We start from the raw sequence: 23,303 nt of genomic DNA, 5'->3' as shown, positions 1-23,303 counted from the left end.
GGCTGAAAGAAGATTATTGAGTTTCATATATATATATATATATATATATATATATATATATATATATATATATATATATATATAAAAGTTTAAAAAAACCCCAGCTGAGTTGCAACTGTCTAATCAAGAGGGAAAATTGAAAATCCTTTTAAAAGCCTTACATTATTAAAAATCAATGTCAAGTATTTTATTTGCTGTTAAATAGAAACTGGCAACAGATAAAAATTTTAAATTATTGTTTTTTATTTCCTTGACGGTCAACAATGAATTCGATTATCAATCGTGTGAATATAGGCTTAGTCTGTATTAAAATCTGCTTTAAAAAAACGTTATAATTCAAATTCTATGAAACATGGAAATTCCAAACTCATTCTATCAGATACAGAAAAATTTTTTCTTTATTTTCGTGTCAAATTTTTAAAATTTTAACTATGTTTTCACTGAAAAAATTGCAAAAAACATTTTAGAGGTTTTTAATTAATATCTTTGTTAGTTAATATCATCCAAAGACGCAACCCCTAGCTAAGAACACTCTCGATCAACTCTCCTTTCGAACAAAAAAAAAGCTTTTCACAATCAGTCCATCCGTTTAGGTGCTAGAGTGCCACAGACACACACAGATACGTCAAACTTATAACCCCCTTCCTTTGTGTGTCGGTGGATAAGAATAATTCAATAAAAAGATAAGAATAATTCAATAAAAAAAATCTATAGTTTTGTATCCGTTTTCAATAACTCAGAATTATTTTCTGTTTCCCCTGCAACTTCGACTTATTGAAATTTCACTGCAATATTTTAATGTATTGAATATTTTTTAATTTATTTTCAGGGACATATGAGGAAGCTAGAGGAAAACTGAAAAAGGCAGAATACTCATCAGATATAGTTTCCGACGCAGATGCACCGAGAGAGAAAAGATTGCATCACCAAGACTGCTGCAGTAGCAACAGTGAAACTGAAGAACAATCTCAGTCGCTTTTGTGTGCTGCACCAGCAAAAAGCCAAAAGAAGATAAAAATCCTTCGAGGACCAAGGGTTGAAGTTCCAGACTGCCCGGACTCATTCAACACCGAGTACTTGATTGGAACACCTGCACTGCCAAGTGCTCCTACAATAAGAATCCCACCCCCAAATAATCAGTCACCCATAATAACTCCACCAAACACTTTTGCAATCCCAAACACAAATACACCTCCACCCTTAAACAATTTTGCTGCCTCTCATACGAACACACTTAGATAATTTTGCCCCCCTTCAATCCTCATCCTCTTGCGCTTGCTCCAAATTACATTTACACCTTCTAAAAAAAATACAAAAGGAGCAAGCAGCACAGAGGGAACTTTTAATGCAGCTATTAAAACAAAAAACAAACACAAAAACACAGCTAAATCGTTGCCATAAGACTTCCCCATAAACTTGCCCCTAACGGAAATTAACCAGCTCCCACTAACTGACACCTACCTACAAAATGATGAAAAATTTTCAGAAACAGTAAGTTTTTTTTTATATTGATCTCCTTTTTTAAAAAACATAAAAATATATTTACATGTCAATTTAAGGAAAGATCATTTAAGGAATATGAATTGAAGAAATAACTATAGAAACACTTGTACATATTTTTTAATTTTGATTTACTGTTTTTTTAACACAATTTTTAATTTTATCTTTATTACTTTTTAATTAAACCTTTCAGCAAAGTTTGATATGGTTGAAGATTTTTTTTTCCAAGCAATGTTGCTTGGGAAATTATAATGCCATGGAAAGGTAAAGGACAGTATCTGCAATTTTTTCACTTTTTTGCATTTCTGTCATTTATTGTAGTTCGCTTTATTGTACAAGCATGCGTATTTGGTTTCCGCAAAACATAAAGCACAAAAAAAAAAAAACACGCACACACACACACACATACAAAATTTCAATTTTTCCCATTAGTTTGGGATCCTTCAATTATCTAGTTAGCTTCTTCAATTAGCTAAAAAACACATCTATGCAGATTTACCCTTTACCTTCCTGGCAGTATAGTGTAACAAAAAAAAAAAACAGCATGGAGTAAGTTAGTATGGTCATTTATGGTCTTCTTTTGAAATTTTAGGTTTCCTACTTGGCAACTATAGGAGGGTTAGGTGCAAAGCAAGTAATGCATCGCTTGCTATCCTCTGTCCTCCACCAAGATCTTGCTGTGATGCTGAATTGGAAAGGCAGAGGCGAAAAGCATGCATTTCATCAATACCGAAGAATAATTTTATGTATTTTCCGTAAGTTCATTTTCCTTCATGTAGAAATCTGAATTTAATGGTTCAATTGAATAAATTAAATGTATTTTGGTTGATTTCAAAAAAAAAAAAAAATCAAAAGCATGGTAATTGGCATAGTTTTTTAAATGTCAGTCAGTCATCGTGTTTTTAACATATTTTTTTTCTAATCTACCGAAATGTATTTCGAGAATTCAACTAAACCATTAAAAAATGCCCTAATCCAGGTGTAAAGATAGCCATGTTGACCGTAATGCATCTTCTGCTCCAAATATCACTGTATATTGTATCGAAAAAATTGGAAGCTAGTTATGATATTATGAAATGCAATGTGCAGATCACAAATATCTGTTTGTTTTCCATCTTTATGATCAAGTTTTTGAGAAAAAAAATTTCTTTGTAAGCGCTATGACGATAGAAAACGATTGGCGTCATATTGCCAAACTTGGTGCTCACTCCGTTTAATTAAAATATGAGGAGAAAAAAAATTAGTTTGTTCCTTTAAAGATTTCATGTCCTATATTCCGTGGGAAAGCTAAAAATTCACACAGAGCAGCATTTTAAGCTGACAACACTTGGACTAAACATGGTGGAGATCGGCACACCATTGTCCAATCTCTCCGTATATATGATCTCTAACGTGAATAGGCTCGGGGCTCATATGAACACTATTAAATATGCAGGATAAGCACCATATTTCAAAAAAAAAAAAACTCCTTACACGTCAGATCAGGGGCGGATCTAGAGGGGGGCCATGGGGGCCATGGCCCCTCCCAAAGCCTTGTGATTGTAGGATTAAAAAAAGGGAAAAATATTGTGAGAAGATAATAAAATTTAGCACATGTGTTTTACTGAAAAAGAAGTATAGGCCTTAATTGGGAGATAAGTTATATCCCTATCCTCAAAACAAAACTTTTATTTCCAAAATTTTTCTCCATCTTTTACATCATTTCTTGATTCCAACTACAAACACTTGGACGATCTCTAAATGCTGATGTTCTCAGAGTTCACATATTGTTCACAAGACCAAAGAGAACCTAAATTTTCGTTTTTATGGCTTTAATTTCAAAACTAGGGGGAGAACCCCTTTTTCCCCATGCGTTTTCACAAATGCCTTGACATGTAGCAAAAAACTTGCATTTTAAGTCTTTTATTTGGAAAAAATGTCAACGGAAACTAGTTTATCCATCCCTTATCACTTAACTTGCTTAAAAGCAACTTAAAAATGAAATTTTTTAGGACTTCAGTTACAAACGATTTTTGATAGGACCCCCTTGCTTCCTAGTTTATATCGTGATGATAGCTTTAAAGCTCACGAATCTTCCATCCCTTTCTAAAATATGCATAAATATAGTTAAAAACCGAATTTTTAGAGCATCAAAGGCAAAATATTTCCAGGAAGGAAGGATTCTAAGCACCTTCACACTTCCTTTAATGAAAGCAAACATTACCTAAAGGTGCACTTTTAGGCTGGACCTGAAGAGCTAGAAGAGCAACCCTCCTCCTCTAACTTCTCAATGTATAATGAAAGAATATTTTGGTTTATAAGCTTTATTTTCAGAAAGTATTTTGGGGCCAGCCTTCGAAACCTGACCTTCCTCCATACATCAAAAATAGACAAAATATGTTTTCAGTTCCCTAATTTTCAAAAATTACTCGGAAATTTAAAATTTGAAGCATTTTCGAGGGAGATTCCTAAATCCAACGCCTCATCTAATGCCTCGATACCCCGAAAATTGAGTTTTTAAAACTTCATTTTAATAAAATTTCTGGGGCGTTCGGAGTTTGTTCAAAAATTTCGGATGGCCCCTCCCAAAACAATCGGCTGGATCCGCCACTGCGTCAGATAGCTATTGTGACACTCCTTTAATCTATTTAAATTACCGTATGACCAGGGGTGCCCCCATATTGTGGAGATCCCCTCCAAAAGCAAGACCCCCTCCCCCAAAAAAAATCAATGGCCCAGTCCGCGGCATGACCCCCTAGGCACTCTTAATGTTCCAGTTGATTGTATGCGTTAAAACCAATAGCTGTGATAAAGGTTGACCACCAAACCGGCTCTTGTTGTACGTGTTGTCTATTAGCATACTCATTCTGAAGGGAATCAACATCCACTCCATTCAATTTTTGTAAGTCAGGGGTGTATTGAAGTATTTTAAGAGAGCTGTGAGTGTATGAAAAATAAAAGTAAAGCAAACTATAATTTACTCAATTTTGTGGTTCCACGCAAATGTGCTAATAACTCATTAGTGGGATAAAAGTAACTGATGTTGCATTTTATATACTAACTTTACCTAGATCCTACATTATCCTTACTCTTTGTTCCTTGGATTTCAGATCATCGCCTCAGAGCAACAGTAAGATATTATAGCATTATTCCTGGGATTAGATGTCTTAGTGTTGCTTTGAGGTGATATGTTCTAAGTTCCAATAATATGTTCATATAGCAATGTGTTCAGAGTGAACGCATATAAAGGGGTAGGGGGCCTTCAGCTTGAAATGTTGAGAGCCAACTGCCTGATGTGGTGTAAGGTAACTGTTACATTCTTATCACTATCAGAGACCACCGGTTAAACTTAAGTCAACAATGAAGGGCTGCGAACAAGGCGGCTAGCCTTCGTAACATTCTTTTATTGAACAAACGATGAGAGGGCAAGTTAAAAAGTTTGCAAGGGAACAAACAGTATGGTTGACTGTATGACATTTAGCTTAGTATTGTTACAGCTATGTATTTAAAAAAATAGTTGTTCTGGAAGGGGGGGGGGGAGATTTTACTTCTAGGTGCAGTAAAGTAGAAAATAAGTTTTTCGTAATCTTTATTTTTTAAAATTGTATTTTATTTTTTACAGGTGCAGCACAAGCCAATGCTCAAGATTATACATTGAACAACGCAGAAGTGTTTATTAAGAGTTGGCTGAGGTTTGCCCCTGACCGGAATGGGACACGCAAAAAAAATCCTACCAATGAAAAATGTCCTATATTTTAGATTTAAAAAAAAAAAAATATTGAACACTAGTATATTTTGTTGCAATTTTGAATGAAAGATATGCATTTCTATTCAGATTCTTGATTTTATTGTACTTGACTAAAAACTTTTTATGGCTGAAGTAATGAAGCTAATATAGCATGTTTTAGGTAAAAGTAATTTAAACAACATGTACATTTTTAATGACAGTACATGAAGTAAGATGAATTCATAGATTTCTAATCACTTGAACTGTTCAGATCTATAAAAACACTAGTTTAGTGTTACAATACTTCAAACCTTCCTAATTCATATTTATATTGTAATTATAAGGATAAAATAGTGAAACAAAGTGACCATGGTATTGTCTCAAAGGAACCGTTATTTGGGATTGATGTGAAATTCTTAATGTTTTCCATTCAATGTAGTAATTTATACGTTATTATGATAAAAACTTGCAATTAAATGCCAATTTCTGATCGAGGCAAAAAGCTTGGTCTATGAAATGAATCATACAGTTGATATTAACCTGTTCACTACTAAGGACTACTTGGCACTCTTCTGAATCAGGTCATATCAGGTGAGATAATCCAAAAGTTTCCTTGAATAAAGTATAAATTTAATTACAACTAGAAAAATAAGACTCAAATGTTCGCGGACTACAGATTGAGGAGTGCTATTTTCATGATCAAGTTTCCTTTGTTTATTTAAAGTTTTCAAGCGGAATACTTTCTTTTGAATTTTTTAGTATTTTCAAATCAATGTATTGATTTAAAGAACAAAAATACTAATAAATTCGAAAACGTAAAAAAAACATTTGCTAAAGCGTTGAATTTTACATCATACTAACGTCGGAAAATTACCAGCGTACCGTCACATAAGTTCGTGTAGAAAAATGTTGGAGAACAGTTGGTTTAGTGTTGAATTTTACATTGGAACAACGATAGAAAATGTTGGTTAAGCGTTGTGTTATACATCGAAATTACGTTTGGAAATGGTTAGTTAACTGTTGAATTACACATTGGAACAACGTCAGAAATGTTGGTTAAGCGTTGTGTTTTACATCAATATTACGTTTGGAAATGGTTAGATTAATGTTGTGTTTTACATTGGAACAACATTAGAAAATGTTGGTTAAGCGTTGCTTTTTACATTGAAATTACGTTTCTAAATGGTTAGTTAACTGTTGTATTTTACATTGAAATAACATTGGTTGAACGTTGTATTTTATATCGAAATAACGTTTGTAAATGGTTAGTTTACAGTTGTATTTTACATTAGAATAACGTCTGAAACTAACCAATAACCAACCGTTGGATAACCGTTTTCCGACGTACCGTTTTAAGGTATGTTCCGACGTAAGATGCCGACGTTGGTCTAATGTTCGTGTGCTAGCTGGGGGACACCCCTTTACCTGTCATAATAGGAAATAATTCACAATTTCGTACTTGGAGTTTGAATTTTGAAAAATTACCGGGGATGATCCCGAACCCCTTCCTTCCTTAACATTATCACAGATAGTCTAACAACTGCGTTTTTCAAGCTACAATCTTGAAAAAATTCTGGAGAGAGCCCCCGGACCCGTCTTCTGAACATATTTAAATATAACGTACGATTGTGATTTGGGAACTTAGATTTGAACACATTAGGACATCCTTTCTCCCCTCCTCTAAAATGTAATCTAAAACTGCGTTTTTATACTCTCAATTTCAAAAAAATGAAGGGAGGAAGTTTTAATCATCAATTGTTCAAAATGTTCACCAATTTTTTTTTGGGGGGGGGGAGGAGGTCACAATGACCGCTGACAACTTCTCATATGGGAGATCCGGGGGGGGGGCGTAATTTCTTAAGTTTGTCAGGGGTGCAAGACCCAATAGGTACGCTACTGGATATTCCTCTTCCTTTTGCATTTCACAAAAATTAAAAACTGTTTGGCAAGTTTATTTACTTGTTCATTTTTTTTATTTTCCACTTCCATTTTTTTACGTGACTAAAATGAGATCTATAGCTCCTTCTCTAAAAACCTGAGGTGGCCTCACCCCTATCCGGGGGAGATAGTGGACTCGGGTAAAATTTTCTGAAGACATTGTGAAATTTCCGGAAACTATGAGAAAGCTCGACCCCCTCCCCTATAAAAACTGTTAAAATATGCATACAAAAATCATTGAAAAAAAACATTTAAAATTTTATTTTCAACTTTAGAATGTGTTGTGTCAACTTAAAATTTTCGGAGTTGGCAATCCAAAATTTTTGGAATTTTCAGAAATTTTGGATCGCAAACACCTTTGGCCCTACACCCCCTTTGTCAAAAGTCCTAACGCCTATTTCTCCATCTTTGATTATAGTTTAATTTTTTGCAACTAGTCAAAATTACAAAATAAGTTTTTATTTTTATTTATTTATTTTTTTTTTTACATTTGCAGGCCACATCTGGGCTGTAAAGTAGAGTAAATGACCGAGAGGCTTCACAGTACGCCCTTTTCATCTTTGAAGATATGGTGCCCTTCTGCATTAAAGCAATGTCATATAGACGTAGAAATAACTTTTATGGGTACAAAAAAAAAAAAACATGCAGATTTTTCCATAGAAGTATTCTCTTCATCGCTTGATAAAACGTTTTGCTACTTCTCTTTACCGATCCCCCCCTCCCCCCCCCCCTCTACTTCTGATGAAGCATTTGGAAAATTGTTGAATCATGTATTAATTGGATTATATTTTTTTTTTAGAATTTTGTTCATAATTTTTTTTTCTTGTCTTACTTTTGCTTCTTTCCTTTCTTCATTTTCGCAGAAGTTTAGTTGTGATAATTCTAACTTTGATTTGTTAATTTTATGCCTCACATGCCCTTTCACACTGAAAATTTCATTGAAAGAAATCCAACACAAAAATGTAATATTTATATAAATTTTCGTAACTTTATTTCAAAATGAATACAAAATAAGTTAATGCATAATGACTCTCAAACTCTTATATAAATGAAGTAAACATGAATATTGAAATATACATTTATTACAAATATGCAGGTTCCAACAAAAAATGGACTAGAATTTTCATTGATTTAAGTTCAAAATACAATAATTTTGATTGATTTTGAGGCACAATAAAAGGCAGCTTTGAAGTTTATCACATGAACAAAACGCAGAATAATAACTTTACACAGAAGTAGCTAACACACGTCTCAATTTTGGTCGAGGTCTAAATAATTTAATCAAAGGATTGATCTTTATTTTAAAAACATCGTTGAAAAAATTTCGAATTCCAATTAGAAAATGAAATTGTGATTATCTTTCTGCAAAAGTGAATTAAACAAAGATTATCAATATAACAATTACTTTAAAGAAAAGTAAAATAGTACATGGTGAACTTTTGATATTTAATACTATTCAAAATTGCTTATTCTCTGTGCACTAAAAATAAAAAATTTAAGTGTGATACTTGTTCTGTTCTCACATACTAAGAAAAAATTAAGTTAAATAAAACTAGTTTTCCTGACTATTTTTAACATTTGAACTTCCCCAGTATGACAACTTTAGAGAATGGAATAAAATAATAATTGAATCCACAGAAATTTATTATGAAAAAAAAATTATATTATAAAATTACTTGTGAAATAAGACACATATGTAATATAAAGCCTCGAGATAATCATATGGCATGAAAATATTATATCTATGTCCCCAGTCCAGCAGATGCTTTGAATTAAATTTTAAGGAATGAAAACACAAAAGGAAAATTGATTTATATTTGGGTACTACAAACCAGGTAGGATACATTATTGATCATTAATTTAGCTATAACTGCAGGGTTGCCAACCTTGGAGAAACAATTTAAGGAGTATCTGTGATGGTTTTGAGGAGCAATTTAAAATTTTGAGGAGTAGTTCAGTATTTTTTATAAAAATCAATAAAAATAACTAAAACCACGAATCTAAAATTGTTTCATGGTTTCAATAAATCCTTTTAAACATGAGTATAATTTTTTTTTTTAATTAATAAAACAGCTTTAAACATTATTTCAATCTTTTAGTATAAGCATATTTATTTTCCCATATTTACATGTTTGTTATGATAAAATAGCAAAATTTGAAGCTTAAAACTTTCAGCCGTGAAATGAGGAGCAAAAGCACTTCTTTGAGGAGCAATTGACATTTCTGCAACTGTCATTAGTATATTTTGTACTAACTACCAACTTTTAAAATTAGGAATTGAGAATTAAAATCCTCATTCATTAAACTATGAAAACAAACAGAGTAACCTGACAATCACACAAAGTGTAAGAAAAATGGGTTTAGAATTACCATGGGTACAAGTCTTGTTCGATTACATAACAATCATTAGTTTTTATTGCAGGTATACTGATGAAAGACTTTCAATCATTCTCGTAATAGAGAAACAGAAATAGAACTTTCTGAGAATAAAACTTACCATTCACTCTTCAAATATTAACTTTTTGTAATGGCAGTGTGCTTCTTGCATAAAACTTACAAATGTGAAGAAAGTTAAACAGTAAACAAGAAGGCGAATGCATGTGGGAGTTTCGTATATTATATACTAAGAAAACACTTTTAATGGCAGGAAGTATCCTTTTCTTTACGTTAGCAGAAGTAGTTTCCCTCATAAAAATAGATGTAAAATGTATACACAATTTTATGATTGCATATTATTGTTAGTAGAAATTAAAAACAATATCTGCAAAGTCACAATGGATGACTAGATACATTTACATTTTATTCAACTGAACAATTTATCTATCTACTCCTGGAGTGAATGGAAGGAAAAATGTATTTCTAAGTGATTGCTTTATCATACTCATTTTAAATTTCGAACACTACTTATTTACATTAAAAATACAAAGACATAAAAACTAACTCTCATATTTTCCCCCAATTTGAATTTTGTGTATGTATGTTAATTACTGATGATTTTTCTTTGAATAGCACAACAAAAGTAATTAGATAAAATTGCACAAATTTAAAACTTCAATGAAATGTATGATGTCATTATAATAACTAAAAATAGGTGCCAGATAATATACACCTTTCCTTCTTTGAATATTTCATTTAAATGCTGAATCAATATTGAAATGAAATACCCCAGTGCAAGAAGGGGACATTTAAAAAAGTTTCAGGCAAAACAAAAATGTTTTTAAAATTCAATTTTAAAGATTTTGAAAATATATAATATTATATTAGAATTTGTCACTATGAAATCAATCTCAACAACATTTGAATTAAATATGATATTACCCATGAGTCCTATGAGTAATTAATTGTTCAGAATCGGAACTGTTCTGTTCTTGCTCTAAATACATAATAATCCAAATGCATTTTGTTTTTTTTAACAGTCATTCAAATAATATTTGGTTCCATTAAGAAAACAATGCAAGTCCTGTGATAAATAACACTTAAGTTTCAAAATAATACATTGAGTTATTGAAAAGCTATATCGTTCTACTGAAATTAGCCTGTTTACAGCTCCTTTCTAATAGTGATGGAGATGTTTTGTTCTTATACAGAATAAAAAGTACTTTTTCTCTTCATATATTTCCATGCAAAACACAAAACTAGCAAAAAGTGGAGCTGTTAAGTTCTTGCACTGATGTCTTCAATTGGGTAACACTAGCTGATAATTGATGGCCCACAATAAGAAATATTGCTCTTTGCATGCAGCAAATATTTTTTTTTTTTTTTTTGTACTTGAAAAAGAGTTCAAAGGAAATGTTAAACTGCAGATAATTAAGAGGTGGATACCCCTGCATATAATCAATCTAAATCTGAAATTCCCCTCACTAACCTTGTACCCTTGAATATTTTCCAACAAGGAAATATATTTTTTAATTGGGTGACCAAAAACAAACAGCACACTTTAAATGAGGTTTTACTAAACTTCTGAAGAGTATACAATGTGCACAAAAAGAGGTAAAATTTAAGAAATAAAAGTCTATAAATAGAAGGAAAACAAGAAAAAATAGAAGAAAGTCTAGAAATATCAGGAAAACATGTATTCAATGTAATTAGTGTTCTGAAGGTACAAGAAAACATTATGCTTGCATCCAGAGATGAAAAATACTCCTTTGTAAAATAATATTCAAATGAATGACTGTAGAAAAAAACCTCCTCATATGTATATTTAGGGGAATGTGGAACAAAGTGAAATGGTGAAATACAGGGTGTCCGAAAAGTCCTTGACACATTTAAAAAATTCATAGAAAACCAACGAATTGTCCTATGGATTTGTGGTTTGCACCATAATACTTCACAGGTTCAAGAGTTTTCATAACATTGAAAAAAAATGAAAAGGAGGAAAAAAGAAGAAGAAAAAAGGCATTTTGCAGCCAGGGTTTCAGTATATGCTATGCTTGTAATCCTTCGTTTAGTAATTTTCATTCCTTTTTGCGTTTTCCCATGTCAACAAAAATGATTTAAAAGTTACTTTTAAAGTATTTTAAATCGTTTTTGTCGACATGGGAAAACGCAAAAAGGAATGAAAATTACTAAACGAAGAATTACAAGCATAGCATATACTGACACCCTGGCTGCGAAATGCCTTTTTTCTTCTTCTTTTTTCCTCCTTTTCATTTTTTTTTTTTTTTGGATGTCATAAAAACTCTTGAACCTGTGAAGTATTATGATGTAAACAGCAAATTCATATGACAATTTGTTGGTTTTCTATGAATTTTTCAAATGTGTCTAGGACTTTTCGGACACCCCATATTTACTGTTTTTAGTGCCGCCTATCTGGTAACATTTTAACTATGTAATAACACATGTGCTCGATTCCAGTTGGAAAAAGTTACCTTTGAGGATCAAATTTTTTAAAATTATACTCATATTTTAATATTTTGTTTTGTTATTAGTCAAAAATTATTTTTGTTATTACGAAATGATAAAATTCTTGTAACTAACATTTTAAATATTGAGATCTACTAGTATTCGATTCAGTATTTAATTAATACCAGCGGTACCCGCATGTCTTTGCTTGTAGTAGAAACTTAAAAGGTCAATTGGTTTACCCGTATATTTATAAAAAATGCATGATGAATTTCTCGGAAATATGTAATGGTAATTTGCTTGATAAAATAGGCTTAAAATTAGAATAGAAAAAGAACAAAATCGAATTTTTGAAAAAGCGTTTCAAGATGCTCACTCCTATGCTACATACTAATTCTGTGCCGAATTTCATGAAAATCCACCGAACGATCCAGGCGCTATGCACGTAACAGAAATCCAGACATCCAGAGACAGACTTTCAGCTTTATTGTTAGTAAAGATAATGCTTATTTTTATTTAAAATGTGTACTTTTGTGTTGTACAATTAATCAAGTGCATGCAGGACAAAGTAAAATAGTCTATTTTGCTTATTTATTCAATTATTTATTAAATCACTAACGCATTTATTTATTACTTAGTTTATTCATATTCCTTCACATTCAATAATTTACTTATTTTCTTACTCATTCACCACTTTCATGCATTTTTCTTATACATTAATTTATTTATTTAATCCTTAATTGCTTCATTGTCTATTTATGAATTCATTCATTCCTTCACTTAATCATTCAATTGATCAAAAATATTTTTATAATCAAATAGAAAATATATCATTAGAAAAACATTTCATTTTTTACTTTGTCCCATTTTTTACCTTTTTTTGAAGGTACAAATTTACTGCCAAAAATAAAAATGTTTCATGTCATGTTTTATTAAAAAACATTTTTTCTTTGTGTACTAGAATTTTCAAAACAAGTTTCCAATTTAATCACTGCCAAAAAGGTAAGTTATTTTAACTATTTCACTTTGCCTTACATTCCCCTATATATTAAAAACTGATTTATAATGCTAAGCAATATTTTTGTGTAAAAATAAACATATGCTATATTCTGAACTTCTTAAATATAAAAATAAATGCTTGTGCCTGTTATATGAAGGATTTCTTTTTTCATACACACAATGTCGACTACTCTCTCTCTCTCTTTTACCTAAAGGTACGCTTTGTTTAAAGCCTAACTCAAATGATCCAATATCATAACTTTAATTTTCACTTAATCATGTGAAGGGGAAAATGCAGTTATATTACAAAACTGTAAGAAAATCAAAGTTCATAGTAAATAAAACTAAAAACTTAGTGCAGATGTTCTTTTTAAAAATGAATTTATACTACTTTACGAAGTCAAGCTATACTCATTTAACTAAAGATTTTCTTTAAAAAAATGAATCATTCACAACTCCATTTACATGATAATGATAGATGATTAGAAAGTTCAACAATAATTTAAAATAAAGTATACTTTACAATGATGTTCAGTTGAAGTTAATAAATGGACGTAATTTTAAAATGGTTTAATACTAAATAGAATCGAATGTTTTACAAACCTGAAAAAATTAAAAAAAACTTTCATTTTCAGCTAATATCATATCCACTATCATTTGCTTCTTCAGGAAATAGTTTATGTGCAGCAGATGATCTAAAATTCTCAGTTGAGTCAACTGAAGTTGAACTGTTTGGTTGCGCTAACTGAGAACTTAGCAATGATGGTTGTGAAATTGAAATCACAGATGAAGTTGGACAAGCAATGCAACTAAGTGGGCGAGAATTATGGATTGAAGATGCAGCTTTAGTAGTAATATGACATAAATCTTGGTTAGTCACATCGTTCACATAGTTAATTCGCATTTTAACATTATCAACAGCATCAAGTAGATTCTTAGCATCCATAGCTAACACATGTGCAGCAGACAACATTCCTTTACGATAATCATTATCGAGAGTTGTCCTGCAGTACTTCAGAGCTTGCTGCATTGATTCCATCAAGGAAGCCATGTCTTTACTTAAAACTTTATGTGCCATTTGAATCTAAAAAAGTTAAATTTTCTTAATCAACATATATTAAGTAAATGAACAATGAAGAATATTTAACCCTTAAAGGGTGAAAGTAGCCATTTTTACAGGGCTCCCAACACATTTTAGCTTCAGAAAAGGGTAAAAGAGGACCATTTTCAATCAAAAAGGGAACTAAAGAGGACCAGTTAGGATCAAAAAGAGGACCTTGGGAAGACCACTCATATTTAAACCCAGAGAAGCACCAAAAGACAAATCAGTTGCCAGCTGCTAAATTCGTGAAGATAATTCGTTAATTAAGTATAATAATGATACAATTCCTTTATCACCTGTGAAACTGATCTTTTTTATCCATTGAATAACATTATTTACACAAATATTTGGATGGGGGGGGGGGGCACTTAATTCAGCACTTAAGACAGCCTCTTTGGAACTAAATAGGCATAATGATACATTTTGACTTGAACCAGGGATGCTGGTAATCTCACTGAAGGATAGATGAAGTTGCGCTTCATCTTTTTTTAGTTTAAAATTATTTTTATGTTTTTCTGTCTTGTAATGCTTCTTAATAACGTTATATCTCTTCTCAACCAATATTAATCTATCACACACCAAACAAGAAACGTTATTCTTTTGTTGTTTTCCCCAGTCTCTAACTTTGTTCCCATCTTCATCAGTTTCATCTAACTATTTGCTGAGAAATTTGCACTTCCCCATGACTCACACTGAAACCTAAAAAATATTGTTGTGATTTTCAACAAAGCTACAACTGAGTTTATAATAAAATTATTTTATATTTGAATTTTAAATTTAATGTCTTATCACAGGTTTCATACCCTTTAAGGAGAAAAAAAAATTAAGCACTTTTCAAGAGCAAAAAAATATTTTTCAAGGTACTACTCAAAATTCGCACTATAAATATTGCATTCAGATTTCATTTAATGCTAACATATAATAACAGGAAGTAGTATAAAAAGTATAGGAAAACAAACTGCTTTTTCTACAAGAGACACTTTGATAAAAGATCTACTGTATTGAAAGTTTTCCTAAAAATGTCTGAAATGCTTAATCACAAAGAGAAGCAGATCACATGAGGCTTAGTTTTGCAATTTTCATATTCAAAGTATATTTTCAAGAATCATAAAGCTTAGATAAAAAAAACTCCATGATTGCAAAGCCATGAGTGCTTTGAACTTTTATGGGGGGGGGGGGGGGGATAATTCCTCTCTTAGCATGACAATGAAATGATGTACATAAATACAACTTTATAAAATTTAATAATTCAACTTTGTTTCAAATACAAACGCTAATTGTTTACATGTAATATCCCCCCCCAAATAAAAAAAACAGTAATAACCGAAAATAAGCTAATAATAATTAAAAATAAATTTGTAAAACTAGAAATTTGAATTAAAAACAAAAAATTATTAATTTTTTAGTTATTTAAATAAAATTTGAAACGAGTTAATCTAATGTAGCATGCAAAGCAACTTCAAACTGCCAAAAATATAAAAATATTTATTAGATGCAAAACGACTGAATGGTTAGATAAGCAAATTTTCACGAACCAAGTTCAATTTTGGCATGTTTTCCATAAAATAAATTTATTTATTTTCTACTAAATTAAACATAAAACATTATAATCTAAGGTAGCATTTGGAAAAAAAAACATTCGATTGGGCAAAATATTTTAATATTTTCATGATGCAAAAAGATTGAAATTTCAAACACTAAAAGCCATTTTCCGCGAAGTCCGAGTAAGTTCAATGTTGCCATGGTTTCCAAAATAATTACTTCGTTAATTATTTAAAATAAACGAAAAATAAGATAATCTAAAGTAGTATATGTCAAAATAACTTCCTACTGTCATAAACTTTAAAATATTTACAAGATGCAAAAGGATTGAAATTCCAAACGCGAAAAGTAGTTTTCCGCAAAGTCCGAGTAAGTTCAATGTTGTCATAGTTTCCAAACTAATTCCTTCGTTAATTATTGAAATTAAACGAAAAATAAGCTAATCAAAGGTAGCACATGTCAAAATAACTTCCGATCGTAAAAAACGTCAAAATATTTACAAGATGCAAAAGGATTGAAACCTCAAACACGAAAGCATTTTTCGCGATACTGCATATCGAACATATGTTCAGAAAATTGCACTGATGAAATATTTTTCAAAGAATTACAAGCAATCTAAAGTATATTCAGTAAGTTACCGCCCTATAGCCAGGGCTAAGGCAGAAATACATGAAATACACCGACAGCTCAGTCAGTTCCAGCCGAGGACTGCAGTTTCGTGCTTATTAGCACTCATCAGCCCGGCATAGGACTAACTGAGCTGGAGGTGGAAAACCTCTTAAGGAAGCCAAGAGTGCCAAACAAACTGGTAGCTAATATAGAATTAGCACTGACCAGACGAGTGACCGAAACAATGGTTCGGTTCAACTCGAATATTGCAGGCAAGGCAGGTATATTCAGTAAGTTACCGCCCTATAGCCAGGGCTAAGGCAGAAATACATGAAATACACCGACAGCTCAGTCAGTTCCAGCCGAGGACTGCAGTTTCGTGCTTATTAGCACTCATCAGCCCGGCATAGGACTAACTGAGCTGGAGGTGGAAAACCTCTTAAGGAAGCCAAGAGTGCCAAACAAACTGGTCAGTGCTAATTCTATATTAGCTACCAGTTTACGAACATATGCGTCTGTAAAAAAAAATGGCGCATACGCCACGAGATTACTTCCGAATTCATTTGCAAAAGGGCTGGATCATAGCGGCGCTACTATTAGTCAACTCGCGACAACTCTAAGTCCCAAGGGACCGGCTAAAACGTTCCTACTTATGGGAAGTTTCCACAACAGTCTCAACAGCTTGGGATCCAATAAAAATTTTGAGATAAAGGAATATTAGAGTTATCGAGATTCGAAAGTTCATCGTTATTGCGAACGTGAGGCTGAAATTCCGAGAAAAATCGGTAGCACCCTGCTCCGATTTTGAGGTTTTAAGCGGGGTTCCTCAAGGATCAGTGTTAGGGCCTGTTTTGTTCATTGTTTTTATGAACGATATTCACAAAAATATTTCTGGGAACATGAATTGTTTTGCTGATGATGTCAAAGTTATGGGGACTGTAGATAATGAAGAACAAGCAAAACAGCTGCAAGAGGATCTAGATCATATTACGGAGTGGGCTGATAAATGGGGTATGGCTGTTAATGTTGGAAAATGTCAAGTGCTACATTTAGGGCATGGAAATAAGTGTACAAGTTATTATTTGCAAGGTTCAGTCATTAGTCAGGCAGACAAAGTTACTGATCTGGGGGTCTTAATAAGTCAGGATTTAAAGTTTAGCCAACAGTGCAGCATTGCTAGTAACAAGGCCAATAAGATGCTTGGGTTTATCAATAGATCTATTTCAAACAAATCTAAAGAAGTTCTTCTGCCCTTATATAGAAGTTTGGTAAGACCTCATTTGGAGTATGCTGTTCAGTTTTGGTCTCCTTATCTTAAGAAAGACATTAATGTATTGGAAAGGGTTCAAAGGCGAGCTACAAGGCTAATAAATGGACTTTCTCACTTAGACTATGATTCCAGGCTTAGAAGGTTAAAAATGTACAGTCTTGAGCAAAGAAGAGACCGAGGGGACATGATTCAGTTGTTTAAATTTATTAAAATGAAAGATGTTACGGAGCTGAAGTTTAGCACTGAAAACAGGACAAGGGGTCATTGTTTTAAGCTATTTAAATCTCAGGCTAACATGGATATTAGGAAAAATTATTATTATAGCAGGGTAGTGGAACCTTGGAACAGTTTACTGGAAGAGGTGGTAATGAGCAAGGGAGTAGATAGTTTTAAGAGGGCCATTGATCTTCACTGGGGATTGTAAATTGACTAGGACCAGTCTAGCTGGGCCCAGAGCCTGTTGCTGGTCGTCACTTTTGCATTTGTATTTGTATTTGTTATAACTCCTCCTCCAAACCTCTCTTTTTTAATGAATTTCCATGCTGCAGCTAAGAAGGAGGAGTAATAACGTCAATCTGAAGCGAAATAATTAAAGGAAAGTCAGGTTAAGGCGCCGCGGCAGCGGGTTTGAGTGTACAGTATCTTTTAACGCAATGGAAAACTTTTAAAATCCGATTCTTAAGTAAAAACAATATAAAACCGGACTAATCGGACCAAAATGTTAAAAAGCGGTCTAAAGCGGACTTAAACCTAAAAAACGGACTTTGGCGGGAAAAGCGGACCATTTGGGAGCCCTGCATTTAGCAACAAATTGGACCTCCATTATTGTCAATAATAAATACAATACTCATTGAAGAGGCAGCTAAGCCTAGAGGATTATAAAAAATTATCATCAATTTCCGTGAAAAGGCCAATGTATTGTTTTCTTCCACAAGTGTTGAAGAAATGATTTGCTTAGAAAAAAGGATGGGTATATCATTTCCTGAAAACTGGATCTTAATATACACTCTGTCACAAAAAAGATAAGAAACATGCTATCCTCACGAAACTTAACATGTAAATGGTCTATGAAGAGATCAGCAGAAGATTACAAATTTAAGACAAAATATCATTTAAAAGTTATGACACGACAAAGATTACAAAACCAAAAGTAGTATAGCCTTCTCTGGTAGTTATAAAAGCCAAAATATGGTGTAGAATGGAATGAAGAAGCTCACCCATAAAACCTACAGACTGATCATGCTATAATTTTTGCAGTTGGGCAGCTAATTAAGCTGTATTCTGGGATTTCTATAGTTACCTTCCAAGTATGACCAAAACATGCTCTATTTGCAAGAAGTCTGGCGATCTAGAAGGGCATGGGAGTAAGTTTATTTCCTAAAAGACATTATAAGGAGGATCGTGCAATACGCGGAGGAGTGTCTTCTTGCTGATAAGCGACACTTCAGTGACTTGAAAGCATAGGCAGTATAATCAGTGTCTAAATGCCCTTCATGTAACTGCAAGCGATCATAGGGGCCTAGAAGGACAACTAGAGATCTTTGTGTGACCCAACAAATCTTTCTTCATGCCACCACATGTTGTGTAATCGCTATCGACCACTCGATAACAAATGCCAGATCAGAACATCTGATCGCCTCTATTAGAGTGAGAATGTCATGAAAACAGAGACTGAATCAGGATTCAGTGTTGAAGATCACCCATCTTGTGTCAGTCATAATCCAGCTTGCCAAGTTTGAAAAAATCCAATTGACGCTACTTGCAATGTGGGTTCAGTATTAGGCATCATAATGGAAGATGGCTTGCATAAAACCAGCATCTTCCAGTCATCTCTAAATGTTTTTTCCTGTTACTACCAGATACCAGAAAGGTGTTCAATGTTTTCGAACTGATATTAGCAATGTTGTTAGCATGAAAGTGGAAGCTCTAATGATTGCTGTGCTCATGCTTTTTCGTGTTCCTAACTCTCTTCAATGGTGAGCTACCCTTTGCATGACCCCTTGTCTGTCGCCAACACCGAGCTGCTACCACATTACTCTGACCAAGGTGGCGACCAATACGTCTGTACAACCACCCTGCTTCTCTGAAAGTTACTGTATGCCTCTTCTCAAAGTGCAACAATTGTTGGTATTGTCACACTCAAAGGTTGTCCTAATAACAATAAATGTCCATACAAGTTGAGAGTTCCGTTTGAATAGTCTTACAGCCCGAGCAATCAGACTTTCAATCTTCTCTTGCTATGCCTCTCCAAGGTTATGGCATGCTAACTCTTGTTCCACTAACGCTGAAATTTAAATAATTTTCACGTTTCTTACCAGACTTTATTCTTGCCAAGTTCCTTCATTGTAGCTCAATTTCTTCTGGCTGCATATATTTTTTTTTGGGACAGAGTGTATATTAAAAGATGAATGGGTTGCATTAGCAAAAACACAGTCAATAGTCACAAACAAGGGCCAATACCAGGCTACTTGTGAACAAATGTTTGACGGTATTCAATGTTGACAGTAATCCAGGACGATTTTCATTTGCCACGCTATTACGTTGGCCAAATTTTGTTACAAGTAGCTGGTATTAGCCTTTTTTGAAGGCTGTTTTCCCTATTTTTGCTCATACAGCTAAAGCACTTCTTGAAATGTTTACAAGAAACTATGGTTATTCTAGGAGAAGATTTCTTCAACACCTGTTGAAGAAATCAATACATCAGTGCTTTCATGGAAATGGACTAATATTTTTGGAACACCTTGTGTTTAAAATTTGTAAGTAACAACACTGTTCGAATTGAAAATAAAAATTAATTTTTTTAGCATGCAGTATGTTTTCTTTGCACACTTAGGAATGCCTGCTTCTTGTTACTCTATGATGAATAATATTTTGCCACTTAAACAGCAGAGCATTTTTACAAAATTTCTCAATGTTTAAGAAGTCGACTAAATTGTTTGTCTTTTATTCAGTTAAAGAGCCTCATCTTGTTTTTAATAGAATTAAATTAAACTGCAATTTTTAAAGTACTTTCTCATGAGTTGAAAAAAAATTAAAAGACAATCAACATAGTTAAAATGTTTTTTGAAAATAAAGTATTTAAGGGTGAACCAAATATTCATACAGAAGACTACGAAAATCACGAGTTACAGCAAAAATAAAAATAATTGAAAGATGATACAAAACAAAGGTAAGAAATAACTCTTCAACAGTCAAGTATCTAGCACTTGATCAGTGGCAGCATGATCAAGTAGTAAAAAAGTAAGAACAGTTGATAAATGGGTCATTCCATACAGATTCAACGGATGAGTGTGCTCGACCATTTATAATTTTTTGAAACTCATATCCCAAAAAGATGCATATGAATGATGTTTAAAACCACTTTTATTTTTTCTGTAACCTTAACCCTTGATTTTTTAGAGGTCATCAAAAGTCATTTTCGCAGTCAAAAATGGGACTTTTAGAGCTTTGCATTTTGGCCAAAATCTATTTGAATTACATTTATGGCAGCTAATTTTACGCTTTGATGTTAAAGTGCATAAGATGATAGTCTTACATGCTGAGTAACGTTGCTGTAACTTAATAATTAAAATAATGGCAACAGGTTAAAGTTCAAGGTCAAATGTAAAATTTTTACTCATTTCAAAGGGTCATAACTTGCTTAGGGGATAAAAACACAAAGTGAAATATGGCACAAACTAATCACTGGAGTCATACTAATGAGAAAATGTAGCTGTAATTGTGTGTTTGTTTACCCTCTATAAATTACAGTCCTTCAAAGATCAGAAAATTGAGAAAAATGACATTTTTAGACCCCTGTAAACCAAAAGGGGATGGAATTAAAAATTAAAATTTCTTGGCCAATTGAATATTCCATTCAAGTACTATACATGTTATAGGGTCTGGTGGGGAAAAGAGGTCATAAAATCGTAGGTTTTCAACTTGGATGGATAATAAATACAATAATTTCTTTAAACACTTCAACTTTTTTTGTTGTTATTTTACATTGCATTATTAAAGAACAAGGTACATTGAATTTCAGGAAAAAAAATATTGATTTAAGTAGTTTTATAACACTTTCATTTCCCTTTGTATTTATGACCACTTTACCCCATGGGGTGGGGAAAAGTGGTCATAGCATGGGGTAAAGTGGTCATAGTTAAAAACAGCTGCAAAACTTACAAATAACCCTATTATTTGTATATTTCGGATATTTTTATAGTTACAAGTATATGTACGAGTATATGCGGGTATGCACAAGTATATAAGTGTCGTGTTAAACATGAGTAAACATGTTCCTATATGAATAAATACATGTATACATCAGACGCATGCATGTGCCTATTCAAGTATATTCGTGTATACACGAGTATATAAGCATGTATACGTGATTGCCTACAGGAGTGTATACGTGTCTACACAAGTATATACGAGTCACGTGTATATGCGAGTATATACGCGCTTAAACGAACATCATTTGTGTGTTTGCACATGTATCGCGAGTATATACGTGCATACCTGAGTTTCTGAGTATATACATGTATAGTCGACGTATCTACGCATATATAAGTGTACATAGATACACTACTGGTCATTAAAATTGCTACACCAAGAAGAAATTGCCAGAATGAAGCTAAATTTTACACACGTGATAATAAAATTGACATTAGAAAGTGATTACAAAATTAAAGCAAATTGATCATTTATGGTTGGAAAAATCTCGAATAAATGGAGGTTTAAGTTCCCTGCTAAGCCACCTCTAGCGTGAATGTACGATGTACGAAGCGATACAATTGAGCATTGAGACATAACACACTCCTACGATATCCTGCGTCATCTCGTACCACAGTTGCTGTAAACTTGCCACTCATCCGATCAAACTCATATGTGTTATCAGTCACGACGGGGCTCCCAGGAGCCATTTTTTAACATGACAATGCTTGGTCACACAGCAAGGGTATTAAGGGATTTCCTCTTCCACATTATCACTTTCTCAGGTCTGCGCGATGCTCTGGTCTGCGATTTGTGACTTGTCACAAATCGAGCATATCTGGGATCATTCGAGACGTTAAATTGGACAGCCTGTAAGTTTGATTGAATTAGTGCCGCATTTACAGCAACTGTGGTACGAGAAGACGTAAGACTACGTACGAAACTGCTGTACCTCAATGCTCGAAATATTTAAACAGTTGTTAAAAATTAAAGCCTGTAGTAGCTCTAATACACACATCGCAACAAAGGCGCAGCGACTGATGAAAGTTTTTCAAAAGTCTCGTAATTGCAACAGAGTGATTGCGACGCATGTATTACAGATGCCGGCTGCAAAAAAATTTCATCAATCACTTTAAAACTTTCTTAAGTCGTTGTATAAAATTGTCTTTTTGTAATAAATTTGTGACCTGTTTTGCATCCATTAGTTTCTGGCTTTGCGTGCATGTAGCACGTCAGCGTTGAGCTTGTGGCCATGTGTTTCTTATGATTCTTACTTCTTAGCCTTCTCTCTAACACCTTTTAAAAATTTGCCCAAGAGTTTAAACTCACCCTGCATACATGTATATCATAAGCTAGTATGTAAGTGTCTGCACATACGCGCCGAGTAAGTACGCGAATCTACCTGAGTATATAAGTGTTCGTATATGTAAGAGTGTAAGCGGGTATATACTTGTATAGTCGAATGTATATCTGTATAGATAAAAAATACTACGAGATACCCAAATACGTGTTTATTGATGCAGTTATGGGAATACGTATATATACGTGCTTACATACGAGTATATGCGTATGCATGCGCATATACTCATATATTTAACCTTGTT

General features: G+C 33.0%; 1 protein-coding gene and 1 long non-coding RNA gene across 2 annotated transcripts in view; one reads left to right on the top strand and one right to left on the bottom strand.

Annotated features, from left to right (window-relative positions):
- Positions 1-1,409: 1,409 nt before the first annotated feature.
- On the top strand, positions 1,410-5,208 carry LOC129218348 (uncharacterized). Its single transcript, XR_008580316.1, has 3 exons — positions 1,410-1,491; positions 2,093-2,255; positions 5,102-5,208. It is a non-coding gene; the product is annotated as an uncharacterized LOC129218348 (long non-coding RNA).
- Positions 5,209-11,889: 6,681 nt separating this feature from the next.
- The window catches only part of LOC129219238 (focal adhesion kinase 1-like), a 246,263-nt gene continuing 234,849 nt past the window's right edge, over positions 11,890-23,303 (bottom strand). The window contains exon 29 of the mRNA XM_054853564.1: positions 11,890-14,069. Coding sequence (XP_054709539.1) covers positions 13,617-14,069 — 453 coding nt within the window. The 3' untranslated portion in view covers positions 11,890-13,616. The remainder of the gene's footprint in view (positions 14,070-23,303) is intronic.

This window comes from Uloborus diversus, chromosome 3 (genome assembly GCF_026930045.1).
Source record: "Uloborus diversus isolate 005 chromosome 3, Udiv.v.3.1, whole genome shotgun sequence".
Lineage (NCBI taxonomy): Eukaryota > Metazoa > Arthropoda > Arachnida > Araneae > Uloboridae > Uloborus > Uloborus diversus.
This window is presented reverse-complemented; position numbering and strand designations above follow the sequence as displayed.